The sequence below is a fragment of the Lagopus muta genome, chromosome 17, assembly GCF_023343835.1.
Source record: "Lagopus muta isolate bLagMut1 chromosome 17, bLagMut1 primary, whole genome shotgun sequence".
In the NCBI taxonomy this organism is placed as follows: domain Eukaryota; kingdom Metazoa; phylum Chordata; class Aves; order Galliformes; family Phasianidae; genus Lagopus; species Lagopus muta.
Window position 1 is genome coordinate 9,441,689 of NC_064449.1, and position 13,740 is coordinate 9,455,428.

The following is a 13,740-nucleotide window of genomic DNA, read 5'->3' on the forward strand; positions in this document are numbered from 1 at the left end:
GAAAATGCTTTGGACGTGGCTCCACAAACAATATCCACACATCTACCACTGATCCAGATGAAAGACCTTAAGCCAAAAAAACCCTGAAGTACTTTGAAAATTTCTCATCTGCAAAATGATGAGAAATCATTTTTAATTGTTCTTAAGGACTCTGTAAAGAGCTTTTAGTGAGAAGAGCTATCACAAAGCACAGGCAAAACAAAACGCAGAAGCACGCAATCGCATTTCAATAAGAAATGATAAACTTACAAAATATCTTCATAAAAAAACAAAGAACAAACTCACACTGCCCATCATCATCACTACCTGTTCCTAGTTCTTAACTGCAACTTTTGTTGGAGCCCCTGTTCACTGAGCCTTCCCAGCAGGTAAAAATGCTGAAGTAGAAAAGATCTCCTCTGACCTGCTCTGAACACACAGAATATCAAGTATCAGAGCCTCAGATAAGACCCACATCTTGGCCAAGAAACCAGAATGAGATTTACTTTTTCTCCGGGGAACAACGCTGGTCAGTCAACAGTGAAATGCTTAAGCTGCACTGGATAGCATATAAACACATTTCAGGCAACAAAAATGTGAAACTATGCAAAGTAGGAGCAAAAGATGGTGCTGATTCAGGAAAAGAGAGATGAGCTATAATTCTTAGTGGACACATTGCTGTCACTTATAAAAATGCTCCTGCAGAACAGCAACCTAATGAATTTCCATGCATTAAAAATTGATCATCCCTGCACAGCATTTTTTTTTTTTAAACTTCTCTATTGATTTATGTTTTCATTTTGCATAATGCGCCAGAGTTTAATGAAGATTCATAGCCAGGGGAAGGGGTCAGAGAGATAAAGATGTTTTCTGTGTTTGTTCTGTACTCTGGTCACTTCAACTCTAAAATGAACAAACTTACCAGGAAAAGAGAACAGATCTCAGCACATTACATTTAATATTCATGTAATCATTACCTGCTATGTCAGTGTTTAAATCTAACTCCTCCCCTCTTCTATGCTAAAGGAAAGGCAGAAAATGCAGACTGCAAAGCACTGCAGGGAAGTAAGGAAATTGGCCTGACGACTGAGGGCACAGATCTTGTGCCAGAACAAACCATCCACAAGATTTCTACAGTTGCTCTCTCTCTATATATATATATGAAAAACAACACTATCAGACTGTTGGCTTCAGACCGAGCCTTATGTCAGGCCCAGTATGACACAAGCACATTTTCCCAAACTACTTAAAGGTTATGTAATAGAGATCTGCAGAGCATTAGCAGTCACATGACATGTCCCACTAAGATTTCAAACTGCCACCTACAAAATTTAATTAGCAAGCAGTAAACAGGAGAGAAGAGAAAAAAAATATACTCTTGGAAATAACAGTATTTGTAATGTTTTAAATTATATACAGAATTGAGGTCAGCGGAGTAGGAGAACGGGAAGGATTTAACACATAGTTTTAATTGTGACTATCAAAGAAAAGGGAAAACGCAGTAAATATGCACACATTGCTTACGGCAGTGACAGTCAGAAGCTTCATCCAGCTGAATTCTAAGCACTACCAACTATTAATCTTCAGGGAGAGTTTAACTCATCAGCATGCTGATACTGTGCTCTGCGATCCTTCCTGGTGTAAACTACAACAGATTTCTCTAAAAGTCCCTGCTGATAAATGCTACAGTGTATTTTTAAGCAAGCCCCACAATATACTTACTGGAGATGTGTTTTCCATTTCTGTAAAAAGGCATCATGATATTGGGTGCAGAAGTAACAACATTTTTCAAGTACATGAAAAAGAGGTAAAGAAATATTCAGCAGGGGCTCAAATGGTGAAATTATGGAATAATTTCCTGATTCTGGAGAACTTCAGGGTCAATTCAGGATTTTTCTAAGCCAGCACTAAACGAGGCATCTTGGTTCAGAAAGGGCTCCCTTATCTTCCTGAATTGGCAAGAGTAGATGTTGTCATTATTCCCCCCACACACATCAGGTGTAAAAATGTAACTGAACCTGTCTATAAAAGTTATTTATGCTTCTCTACAAAAAAATAAAATTCTGGCCTCAGTGGAAGCAGTGTGCAAGTGAAGGCTGCCCACCAGTGCACTGAGCCCAGCTCAGGCTTCTATGAAGGCACACCAACGAAAAGCTTAAATAAAGAATGCTTTTCAAAGAAAAAAAGAAAAGAAAGCTATTTTCCTAATTGTGAAAACAGAGAAGAGAGATTTTGCTGTGCTACCATACTTCCTATGGTTTCCTCTTTGTTCTTCACCATAACATTCACACTGCTGCTGCTAGCCAGCCAACATCAAACATTCAGCACAGGAGTGCTTATGGCCTCAGAATCAAGAAGTGTTGTACTGTTTCTAAAATAGTAAAGACAAAATCTAATGACAATTTAAAAAATTAAAATGAAATCTGACTTGCAGTCCTCTTTTTCACTGCAAATTTTTCTACCAAACCACTGCTTCTATCAAGGAAATTAGGCTCTTTATTTCATACCCATGAGCACAACAGAAACTTTAGCAAATCAAATAAAACGTTATTCCAAAAAGCTCAAAATCAGTTCAGATTCTTCTGGTCCTTGAATTACACACACACATACATACACACACATATATATGTATGTAATACACATATATATGCATATATTTAACAGATCATCAATGTACAGTGTGGGCTGCCCAGTGATTTATAAGTGATTTATAGATCTTGTGGTATTTGTAAGTTTTAAGAAGACTTCAGTTTGAAGGTCTCATATTTGAAGCCAACAAAATAAGTAGAATGTAGTGGAAAGTGTTCATCATTATTCCCATTTACAGAAAGAGAACAGAGCCCAAGAGATACCAAGTATTTTGCTCAGGGCTATTCACAGAATCTGTGGCAGAACTGGAAATCACGCTCTGATTTCCTTAGCAAGTCCCATCTTACAAGCAGAAGCCAATGTGCTGAGATGCAAGCCTACGTGCCACTCTGATTTCCTTATCAAAATGCCAACCACAGGTGGTTTTCCTATCATACTTTATAAAAGGAAAACATATCCAACATGCAATTAAGCAGAAGATGGTTACATTTAGCAAAAAGCCCACACTGACCATATCCAAACTTCATTGTTCACCACCTGCTCCATAACATAACTGTTCTGCCAGAGTAATGTTGTCACTGTCATTTCCCAAGAACCCACCGTGCAAATCAGCCTGGTGAACACAAACTGTTTTCATGACGCATAGCTTCTTCAAGACAATATTTTCCAGCACTGTGTCTATGTTCTATTCTTAATGATGATTCTGGCACATGGTTTTCAACTCTAGCAGTAACTAGTATATGCTACTGTCAGCAGTTCTTCATGGCAGTTCTCACCTGTGTTGGACTGCCTACAAGATCAGCAGCAGATGAAAAATCATCAGTGGTACTTGGCATTTTTTCAGAAAATCTTAAATAGGGTTCAGTTACCTGCATCTGGGTATGGAAAGATTGGCAAAATGATAGAAAGGAAGCGCTACCTGTTTGCGCTTTATCAGAGCATTCACAGGACATGACAAGATAATGCTGTCAAAGGGAAAACAAACAAAGGATTTTCTTAAAATTCTACTTTAGTCAGTCGCTTTTGCTGAATACTGAAACACAAATTTGTCCATGGAAAAAAGTCTTGCCTAACAGGTATTTCGCTCTGATATATTTCATAGCACCGAGGAGGGCCAATAACTTTCAATTAAATAAAGAACAGCCTTGACTCTCAAATCTCATGCTTCTTTCAATGTAAATATGGAATGGGCAGGACAGAGCAATGTATGACAAACCAGTTCTCTATTTCAGAATAAAGCCAGTGAGATTTTGGATATTTAATTTTGATTAACAGAAAGGAAAAGTCCTTAATACCAGAGGACACGAATTACCCAGCAATTGGAAGCATCGGATTCCAAGTCCTAGCAATCCAGAAAGGCCTGCACTTCTGTAACAAGCTATCAGCAGAATGAACACCTCTGTGGTTAAACATTCCATTTATACACAGTGTCACACAGCTATCTAAATTACGAGTGTTCGCATCTTACACATAAGTAAAATAGAATGAATGGACATACAAAGAGATACATATCCTGCGTACACTGAAAAGTACTCACAGAGCTTGTATCAGTACGAGATTGGCCACATATAGAGAGAGATGCTTCAATTTTGGAGCTTGTAATCAACAGCTGAGTAATGTGTATCAGACAGCTGCTTGATTTTAAAGCCATCATTTGCTTACAATTTCAGAAAATTCAACACCTTTCTCAAAAAGGTGCTCCCTGTACACACACTCACATCACTTTGTATGCAATAGCACTGCATCTCTGTTCACTGCCTCAAGTATAGTCATGCTGTACCTTATCAAGCTGGAAACCATTTGGGTATATAGCAATGAAAAGTCAAGGTTGCTGTCTTGTCTGCAGGCAGCATGACTGCTTCCCTGGTTTAATTTGCAGTAGGGCCTTTTCCTTTTAAAAAGAAAGTAGTGTGTACAAAACCACCGGATCTTTAAGAAAAACAACCAAGAGTCATCTAAACAAGACCCAACGTCCTCCTTTATGGTACTGAAAGTAATGCAAGTATATTTCATAATTCATACTTCATTCATACTAATGAATCCTGGCTGTCATCTGTGAGATTTGATCTGAATCACTGTTTCTCATTTGCCAGCTGGGTCAACCTGAAAGCCTTTCTCTAACAAAAATGTAACACCTCTGGATCAAAAAGGTAAAATAAAAAGCGACTGGAGTAACTTCCACATCAGTTCATGTATGCTGTTATTTTTTATTGTAATTAATTTCTGGAAACTTCAACTCTATCATTGACCTCTGTTTTAATATTTCACACTGTTTTCCTAAAGCAGCTTTTCAACCTTGCTAAGTAACAGCCCTTATTCAAATTTTGCTGATTGCAGTCCTGGTATAATCTGCCTGTCTCTACACTCTCAGTGAATTTCTTCATATCGAGGGCTTTAATTTTATGTATTTCTTCTAAAAATTTCCAGTCATTTAAGGACTTGACTCTGTATTTACTAGATGCAGTCACAAGACTCATTGATTAGTTATTCCACTGAGCTATTTTATATATAAAATCAGTATCGCAACTGGTAAAAAACCCAGTCAGTGTTTTACCACTAAAATAACAGGCATCAGTAGCTACAAAAGAAAAACCAAAGCCTCAACGTGTGCCTACATTTCCCTCAGTTAAAACAGTATTAAGACCATATGCAATTGTAATGTCAATCATCATATTCCTATTGGAAAGGCATACCTTGTCTGCCCAAGCCTATTGGCGACAGCCAGTTTGTGAGGTTAGAAAAATACCGACATAAAACTGCAGTCTTCCCTCCAATACTGAGAACAGCATTCCTGCACATGCTAATAATAACTAGTATTTGAACTAGCATTTGTTTGCATATCCAATAATAAAATGCTGCTGTACTTCTCTATGTATTCATGTGCATAATTCTCACAAACACTGCTATACACAGTGTTCATACGTGCAGCTGCAGAAGATCTCTCCCTCCAACAAAAAGAGTGAGATATTTCCTTGCAGCGGGTCTAATTTAGCATTAAACGCCAGACAAACATCACAAGTAATTTAATTAACAGCATTGCTTTGGAAGAGATTCATGACTTTGCCACGACATGACAATACACATCTGCAAAGCAAAAGGAGACCCTGATATGCACCATGCTCAGAGGCTCAGGTTGCGGGGGAGGGGGAAGCTGCTAGCCAGTATGATTGCTAACTTTGCCCACAGACACCAATACAGGAAAGAAACATGGCACCACTAAACCTGTGAATACAGTATTTATTTCAGAGGAAACCATAAAAAATGACAGGAAAACGACACCAGATTAAACATCAGTAGGAGGGAGGATGGAATAATCTAGCAAGAATTTAATCCCTTTACCTAGTATTACTGCATGACACTAACACATTTTATTATTCTAAGCAGCGCCTACAAGAAAACATTCAGTGAAAGGCATCATCAAATTGCAGCAGAATAATAAAGTTTGTCTGCCTCTGATAAGAGTTACAGATGCATTACTGCTAACTAAAAACAGAATTCTCCCCTTGACACACACACACACACACACACACACGTACAAATCTGCAGCTCTCCCACCCTCAGTCTGCCTGTAAAGCATTTAGCAGAAATAGCTATTTTTAGAAGAGGTGAAATCTCAGCATACCTTCAAATCAAGTGCTTCCGACGTTCAGCATTCATTGCCGAGAGAGCTCTGCAGTCTACTGTGTCAGATTACAACCTTGGAGAGAGAGGCAGCAGCAGCGGCGGCGGCGGCAGCAGCAGCAGCATTGGTGTGTTTGCACAGCTTGTATTCAGGCTAGAAATGATTCATTAGTTGTCTGCAGGGAGGCAGGGTGAAAAAGAGAGAGCGAGCATCATCAGCCATGCAGCAGCTGCCAGAGCCTATGAAACAGCAGTGCTCACACACACATACGCACACAAAGATGGCTTTCCCTATTTGCCAGTTTCTCTTTCACATAGTATTAACCCTGACACAGCAGCAGGGAGCAGAGACAGGAGCTGACAAGCAGCAAGTGGGATCAGGGCAGGGTGTGTTTCTGTGAGGGAGGACTCGGGGAGAGGCGGGTGCTGGGAGATTTTATTTTACCTCCAAGTAATGCTATCACAGGATCTTCTCAGTAGGTCATCTGTGGCCTACTGGCACGAACCAATGAACTGTAAATGTGAGCTGCAATTTTTTTTCACAGCCAAGCCTGCCCAATGGAAGGCTTAGAAACTCAAATGCAGAAGGGTATTAAGACAGATTACCTGGAGCATCCTAACCATTCTGTCTTTCCTCTCCTAAAGAAAGCCGTATCCAATATATTCACACAAAAACTTGTGAGTGTGCCACCAGCCTCTCCCCAGCAACAAGAGGGAGGCACTCTAAGGGGATACTTTAAATAAATGTGTTTTAAAACACCTGACTTCGATCTATTTTTTTTTAAATTATTATTCTAACTCAGAATTTGACCACTGTGGGAATGAGTATAATGACATATCATGTCATTATATGTCATTATATGTCATCATATATATGTAATGAGATATAATAATATAATGACTTCTTAAGGCTCAGAAAAATTAAATTATCAAGAAAATATGAAGTTTTGTGGAGTGTGTTTTCCTTTTTGCATTTAAAAGAGGAAAGAAATATTGTGCTCCCAAGGCACTATTTTATTAAATTCTGTTAAAGTACATTGCAGAAGATCAGAGTGTGATCTTCAGAGTGACAAGTTTCCTCTAAAAAATGTCCCCCATTGTAGGAATGAAACAGATAAAAATCAGTCAATGTGTGCTTGACGTTCGGGAAGACCCCAGATGTCTTATTTGTAACATTCTAGAAAGACTGCAGCTTTCTGAATGGGAGGTCCAACTTCCAAAAATAAGGTACCCGAGACCACTCCTCTCCTGTGCCAATCTCAGCCCCAAACGACCTCCCCAGAGATTACTCATGTACCCAGAAAAAAACAAAACTCTGGTATTTTCAGAAAGAAAAGCTGCTCCTACTCAGGATCATATGTTCCTTCCCAGATTAGATTACGGCTTTGATCACCAGGCAAGTGCAGCCTTACTTTTATACTGATTTGTGGCATTAATTGTTTTTTTGGGGTGTTTTTTTGTTTGTTTGTTTGTTTATTTTTCCAATTCTTATTTTGGCAAGTTAGATTTTTTTTTCCCTCAGTTGAGCTATGTGCAAGCTTTAAATCCAAACATTCCTTCCAAGTACGACCATATCAGCACTCCTCACACACTGTACTTGCAACAAATACAGATCTGCAGCATGTGACGCCAAGTAATAGCAGAATATTCCAGGTGACACAATTTAGAAATCTGTCTCACCTAAGCTAGAGACTAAGTGAACATTTCCATTGCTTTACATGCATTTGTACAGGCAAAAGAAACAATTCCTACGCCAGGTACCTGGAAATAAGTCAGATCTCTGTAAAATCACATAATACAGGACACTGAACAAAACCAACTCTTCTTATTCCTTCTCATAGGCAGGCATGAAGCACGTATACTCTGGACATGGGTGTGTGGGGGTAGGTGTGTAAAATATATACATTACCATAACCTTTCTGGAAACGTCATGTTCAAAAATATGGAAAATACAAGTAAATTAAATAACTCAAAAATAGCACATAGTCTTTTAAACCATCAGCAAAGATTTACTGGTATAAGGATTTTAACATACATGCTTTACCACAGGCAGCTGTTTAGAAGTCTAGGTTTCAAACTTGAAATATTCAACCTATTGAGGCGTGGCAGATGAGGACTCACATTTTAGCAAAACTAGAGGAGGTTACGTCATTGTTAACATAAACAGTTTAATATTCATTCAGTAATTCATATTGCCAAACATCAGCATCAGATCTGATGTGGCTTGACATTCGTTTTTGCTTGTTCAGGGCTGGATGCAGCTATGCTGATGAGGGGCTGCTGGTAAATAGGAATGCACATTAATGGCACTGCTGAAAGGAGACAGAATTACAGTCCTGTATGTCATGCCAAGAAATCTTCCCAGAATAACAATCCTGATAAAATGATCATACCTGCTGATATACAGAAAGACGTCAGGCATCTTTCTGTATGCAATAAGGGTCTAGGAAGTGTCACTTTAATAGCAAGAGTGCATACATTTTCACAGACCAAATGCAATCTCTCCACAGATGTTATTCCTGGTCCCTACAAGTTACATACAACAATTATTTAAAATACAACTCAGAAGGCCTACCTTTCTCTTACCAGTTTTAGAATAGCAGTGCATTGTTTCAATAAAACCAGACAAAATTATGATGAATCCTCCCCTCCTTACTTCAGTGTAAAATGGGAGTTAGAATTGAAAGAATTGTTAACAGCACTCACCTTGCTAGCTGCCAAAACACACGTGGGGCTTCCTGTGGAGATAAGTGATAATTGTCTCTGAAGCCACAACAGCTCTTTCTGAGATTGTTTCAGTAGCTCTTCTGTGTTGCTCAGCTTCTGCCCCATCAGGCCTTCCTGAATGACAAATATTTCAATTTCTGTTTTCTCAAATACGTGGCGATAGCAACAGAATTTCTCTTAGCCAAATTTCTGGGAGAACAATAATATTTGCTCTAGCAATGTATTTATGCATTTGACTTTCTTTACTTAATAATCTTCTGCCACCAGAAGATTGGGATTTCTCTTCCATAGCATCAGCAGCAGAACATCCTCCACTTTGCCCTACTCCTTCATGCTTAGCAGTTAAGCTCCTCTGCCTATTAATCAAGACCAGTAGTAATAGCTCAGGTTGAGGCAGGACAACTTGCACAATTCAAACGTTTTGGAAGTGAATGTTCTCTTATATGATGTGCTGCTGTAAAAGAAGGCTGTAAGATGCTGCTGATAGGTAACAGTATATAAATGAGTACAAGATAATGCTGAGAAGAGTTCGTTACTAATACGGTAATTAACAGTTTGGTAACTACACAGTATCAGAACACCCTTGCTTCTATGAAGACTAACAATCTCTTTGCTGCATTAGGCAAAGTATGGCCAATGTGTTAAGGGAAGTGATCTTTCTCCCTCCACCCAGCACTGGTGAGGCTGCACATGGAGTACTGTGCCTAGTTCTGTGCCCCCCAGCACAAGACAGACACAGATATACTGGGAAGAGTCACATTTTGGGCCATCAAACTGATAGAGGGACTGGAGCATGTCTCCTAAGAGGAGAGGCTAAGAGAGCTGGGATTGTTCAGCCTGGAGAAGTAGAGGCTCAGGGGATCTCATCAATACATACCTGAGGGGAGGATGCAGTGATGACAGAGCCAGGCTCTTGTCAGTGGTGCCAGAGCCAGAAGAGGCAACAGACACAAACTGGAGCACACTCATTCTGTCTAAACATCAGGACACAGTTCTTCAATCTGTGGGTAACAGAGCGCTGGCACAGGCTTCCCAGAAGGTTGTGGGATCTCCTCCTGGGAAATCTTCAAAAGCTGCCTTCATATGGGCTATCTGCTCTAAGGAGTTCTGCCTCAGCAGGGCAATGGGACCAGATGATGTCCAGAGTCTCCTTCAACCATAACCTTTCCATGACCTGATTGAGCTGTTTACTGGCATAGTTATGTATTAAGATCAGAACTGGATTTTAACCTACCCTTAAGCATCCTAGCCGATTTTTGAGTTCTTCGCACTCCATCTGTAGCACTTGGATCTCCAGGTCTTTTGTACTTTTTGACTGTTTGTTGATATTTTGCAGATGATGAGCCTTACCATTGACTAAGTGCATTTTCTGCTTTAAAGGAAAAGCTCTGGTAATAGTTTTTGTGATGACAGCAGAGCTATTGGATGGCGACATCAATGAAGTTGAAGGGCTGACATCCTAGTAAAGAGAAAACACATTTTTATGTCATTTTTGCTAAAACTGTGTCTGGGGGAGGAGAGTAATTCAAATTTTTCACAAATCACATCATAAGTGCATTATTTGAAAATTCTCTTTTTAAGATCTTTCACTGATACAGTCAATGAGCAAGAAATAATCTCAACCAATCAACTCAGAGAAGTGAAAAGCAGAAAAAATCTTTCATGCTTTTTTTTTTTTCATTCAGTGAATGGCAGCAAGCCACAACCACTTTGATTATACAGATATCAATGTATTTACCACTTTGATAGCAACACAGGACTGCTGTTTAACCACCATTTCTGGTTGCTTACTGGTGCTTCATCACATAACAAGTTGAGTTATGCTTGCAGATGCCTTGGACACGTGCCTCACTTAGCAGCCGTGCTCTAGATATGCCTGAGATGCTGTATTCCAAAGGCACATTCAACCATGCTGCAAACCCTTCAGTCAGGGAAGGGAGCCACCTGTTAGGCAACATACAGGAAATAAGACTGTCTTGGTATGTCCATCAAACTACTCAAACGCCTTTTGTTTTTTTTTTTTGGTAACATATAGCTACCCTTCTCAAAACCTGTTATCAGGGTAAACCTTTGCAAAAACGTAGTGACCTGCAATCAGTTCTATGCACTTGTCAATTGGCATACAACAGCAGCTACATATAAAGCTCCTTCATTTTACAGTTAAGCTCAGTCTAAGCCAGAAGTCAAAAAATGCTAACATCTTACGACATGCTTATAAGCATGGCCATTCCACTCTCATCCTGACACTTGCAACCACTGCATCATTTGATGAAACTGCTGATTTCTCAACACAGCCTACCTTTAAGTCGAGCTTGGTGCAGCTTTAACGTAGAAATAATAATTTATCCCAATTGGTGTCATACACTGCAATGTTAACATGGCTTAAAACTGACCTTACCATCTAAAGCCTTGTAGGGCTTCAGTTACAGCAGTGTCAAACAACCCTTCCATTATCACCTCACATTTTGCTCGTCATTCACACCTAATTCCAGAGAAAACAACTAAATTCTCAGTTCTGTGATATGTAAACCCCACAGTCTATGCAGTGCTTCCTTATTTTCCCTACAAACATTTTGCCACTTTTGCTGAGATCTGTCAGAGCTGCATGACCAAAGAACAGCTCTCTCTGCTGCTGCCTTATTCATCTCTGCAGGCCTTTTTTAATTTTTCTGTATTGGAAGTGTGGAAGAGAAAAAAAAAAGAAAAAAAGAGGGTGGGAAGTTTATTTTGGGTTACTTTCTCCACGTGGGCACTCTGAGCACAGCTTTACCAAATACAGAGCGTTACGTGAACCCTCCTGAGCTGCACCCACAGTCAACAGCTTTTTTTTTTTTTTAATAATATTATTTTTTTAATACTATTTACATTTATACCTTCCTGAACATCACCTCAGCTCAGCAGCATCGAGGGTCGGCCCACACCTGCCCAAACCCCTCCCATGAGCTCTAACGCACAGTTCACATTCCCACAAGCAGCACGATGCCATATTTAAATTTTAAAAGGAAAAAAAAAAATTCTCTGGTGTTAACCAGCCTAAACGATAAGTTATAGAGACTTACACACAGATGAACCTGCTGCAGTGCAGGGTGACCGTGCCTGCATTCCTCAACAGCACCGGGATGGGACAAAGGCTGGCTGAGCAGTTATTGCCACTGGCAAAGCAGAGCAGGGTAGGGAACAAGAAATCTAAGTATCTGCACCTAAAATAGGTCTGGATGGTGAAAAACACAGACCTAAATTAAAAGACCACCTACTCGTCCCCCTTCCTTTTCAGCCGCTTCACCCCTGCTTCCCAACTCCTCTACTTCCCCCTTCAGGAAGAACGTGCTACAGCGCGGCGCTGCACGGCCGCTGCGCGCCCTTTTTGCTCATCGCGGCGCTGCACGGCCGCTGCCCGCCCTTTCCCGTGCACGTGGCGGCCGCTGCTCTCGCGCCGCCGCTTCACGTGTCCGAGGCGCCAGGCCCCGCTGCACGCGGCGCTCTGAAACCGTTTGTTTTGTGGTGAGCGCGAAGAGGGAGAAAGAGTGAATTCAGCTGTGATGTGTTAGACCTGTTCCATTTGCACGAGTATTTAACAGGAAAGTCAAGCATAAAGCTGTTGAGTAAATGGTGCAGTAAAGATGCCGAACACTTAAATGTTCATTGATTATTATTTTTTTTTTTTAAAGCAATTTTAACGTGTTTGTATTTGCTGAAGGGAGAAGCACTGAGAGCTCTGGAGAGCTGATCCATTAGCACACAGAAAACATGAGGAGGAACAAGCATCGGATGAATCTCCCTACCACTGATAACAGCAAGCCTTCCTGTGGGGGGGAAATGGGGCACTGCCTCAGCTGGAAGGGCATCTTGAGAATATCTTCAGTTTCCTTCATGTAAAACTGCAGACGGCACAGCAGTTGGACCATTAAACCAGAATACTCATAGCATGGAAGCAAAATTGGTTTGCCTCTGATTCAGGCCAACACCTTGAGAGCTGCTTCAGCAATCAGCAGCGAGGGCACTTGACACACGTAACAGCTCCTTACCTTGCTCTTCTTGGGAGTTACTGAGCTTCCTTTCCATCTGCTTCTGTCCTCAGCTCTGAAGTGTGGGAGCTTTTCAGGTGTCTGTTTTGCTTTCTTGTTGCCCTTTTTGGACTGCAGAATGTAACGTGTCAATATCTTATTAAAACACATTGCAACACATCTAAAATACTTCAGTGAGTTGGCTGGTATTACATAAATTTGCTCTTGCATAGTAAAGCACCAGATTCAAAGTACAGCTTTGAAGCTGAAGAAGGCTGATGGGACAAATGAGATGTGCCCTTCACACATTGGCTGTGGATGCATACATTTGTGGCAGAGCCCAGACACCAGTTCTGGGTCTGTGCAGTGCTCAGCATGGTGTCAATAGTGCTGATGCTAGGAATTGGGAGACTAGGTACCATTGCAAACCAGATTATAAGAAACATTATTGGAAGCATTTTGCTCCTTGTGAGGTATTTTGTCTGTTTGTCAATTCTAGGAAGAACCTCATGTTAGGTTTCTGTAGAAGGTGGGTCAAAGAGCAGGGTTACAAATAGCATGCATTTAAACGGTAAGTTGTATTACTCCATCAGATTACTCTAGCAAAGAAGTGCATTTTCTGCTGCATATCCCTGGAATTAAATGGGATAAAGAAGCACAAAGAGCGTGGGACATTTGTTCTCTCTGCTGTTACCCAATATAGAAAGACAGGGTACAGAGTAAATATGCATTATTATTCATTGTTATTTGAAGTATACTAGAGAGATTAGTGTGCATTGCTTTTGTAAATTACAAGATATTGCTGAAATCACATGAACTT

The 13,740-nt window shown here is 40.3% G+C and overlaps 1 protein-coding gene across 6 annotated transcripts in view; it reads right to left on the minus strand.

Moving 5' to 3' along the window:
• RIMBP2 (RIMS binding protein 2) overlaps window positions 1–13,361 on the minus strand; it is a 112,246-nt gene extending 98,885 nt beyond the window's left edge. The window contains exons 1-3 of one of the 6 annotated variants that reach the window (XM_048964618.1): window positions 12,942–13,361; window positions 10,151–10,375; window positions 8,896–9,030 (exon numbers count right to left, since the gene is read on the minus strand). In XM_048964618.1, the coding sequence (XP_048820575.1) occupies window positions 8,896–9,030; window positions 10,151–10,375; window positions 12,942–13,151 (570 nt within the window). In that variant the 5' untranslated portion in view covers window positions 13,152–13,361. Of the gene's footprint in view, window positions 1–6,190; window positions 6,212–8,895; window positions 9,031–10,150; window positions 10,376–12,941 lie in introns of those variants that run through there. The other 5 variants (XM_048964619.1, XM_048964620.1, XM_048964621.1 and 2 more) reach the window with 5 other exon arrangements.
• Between the last annotated feature and the right edge of the window lie 379 nt (window positions 13,362–13,740).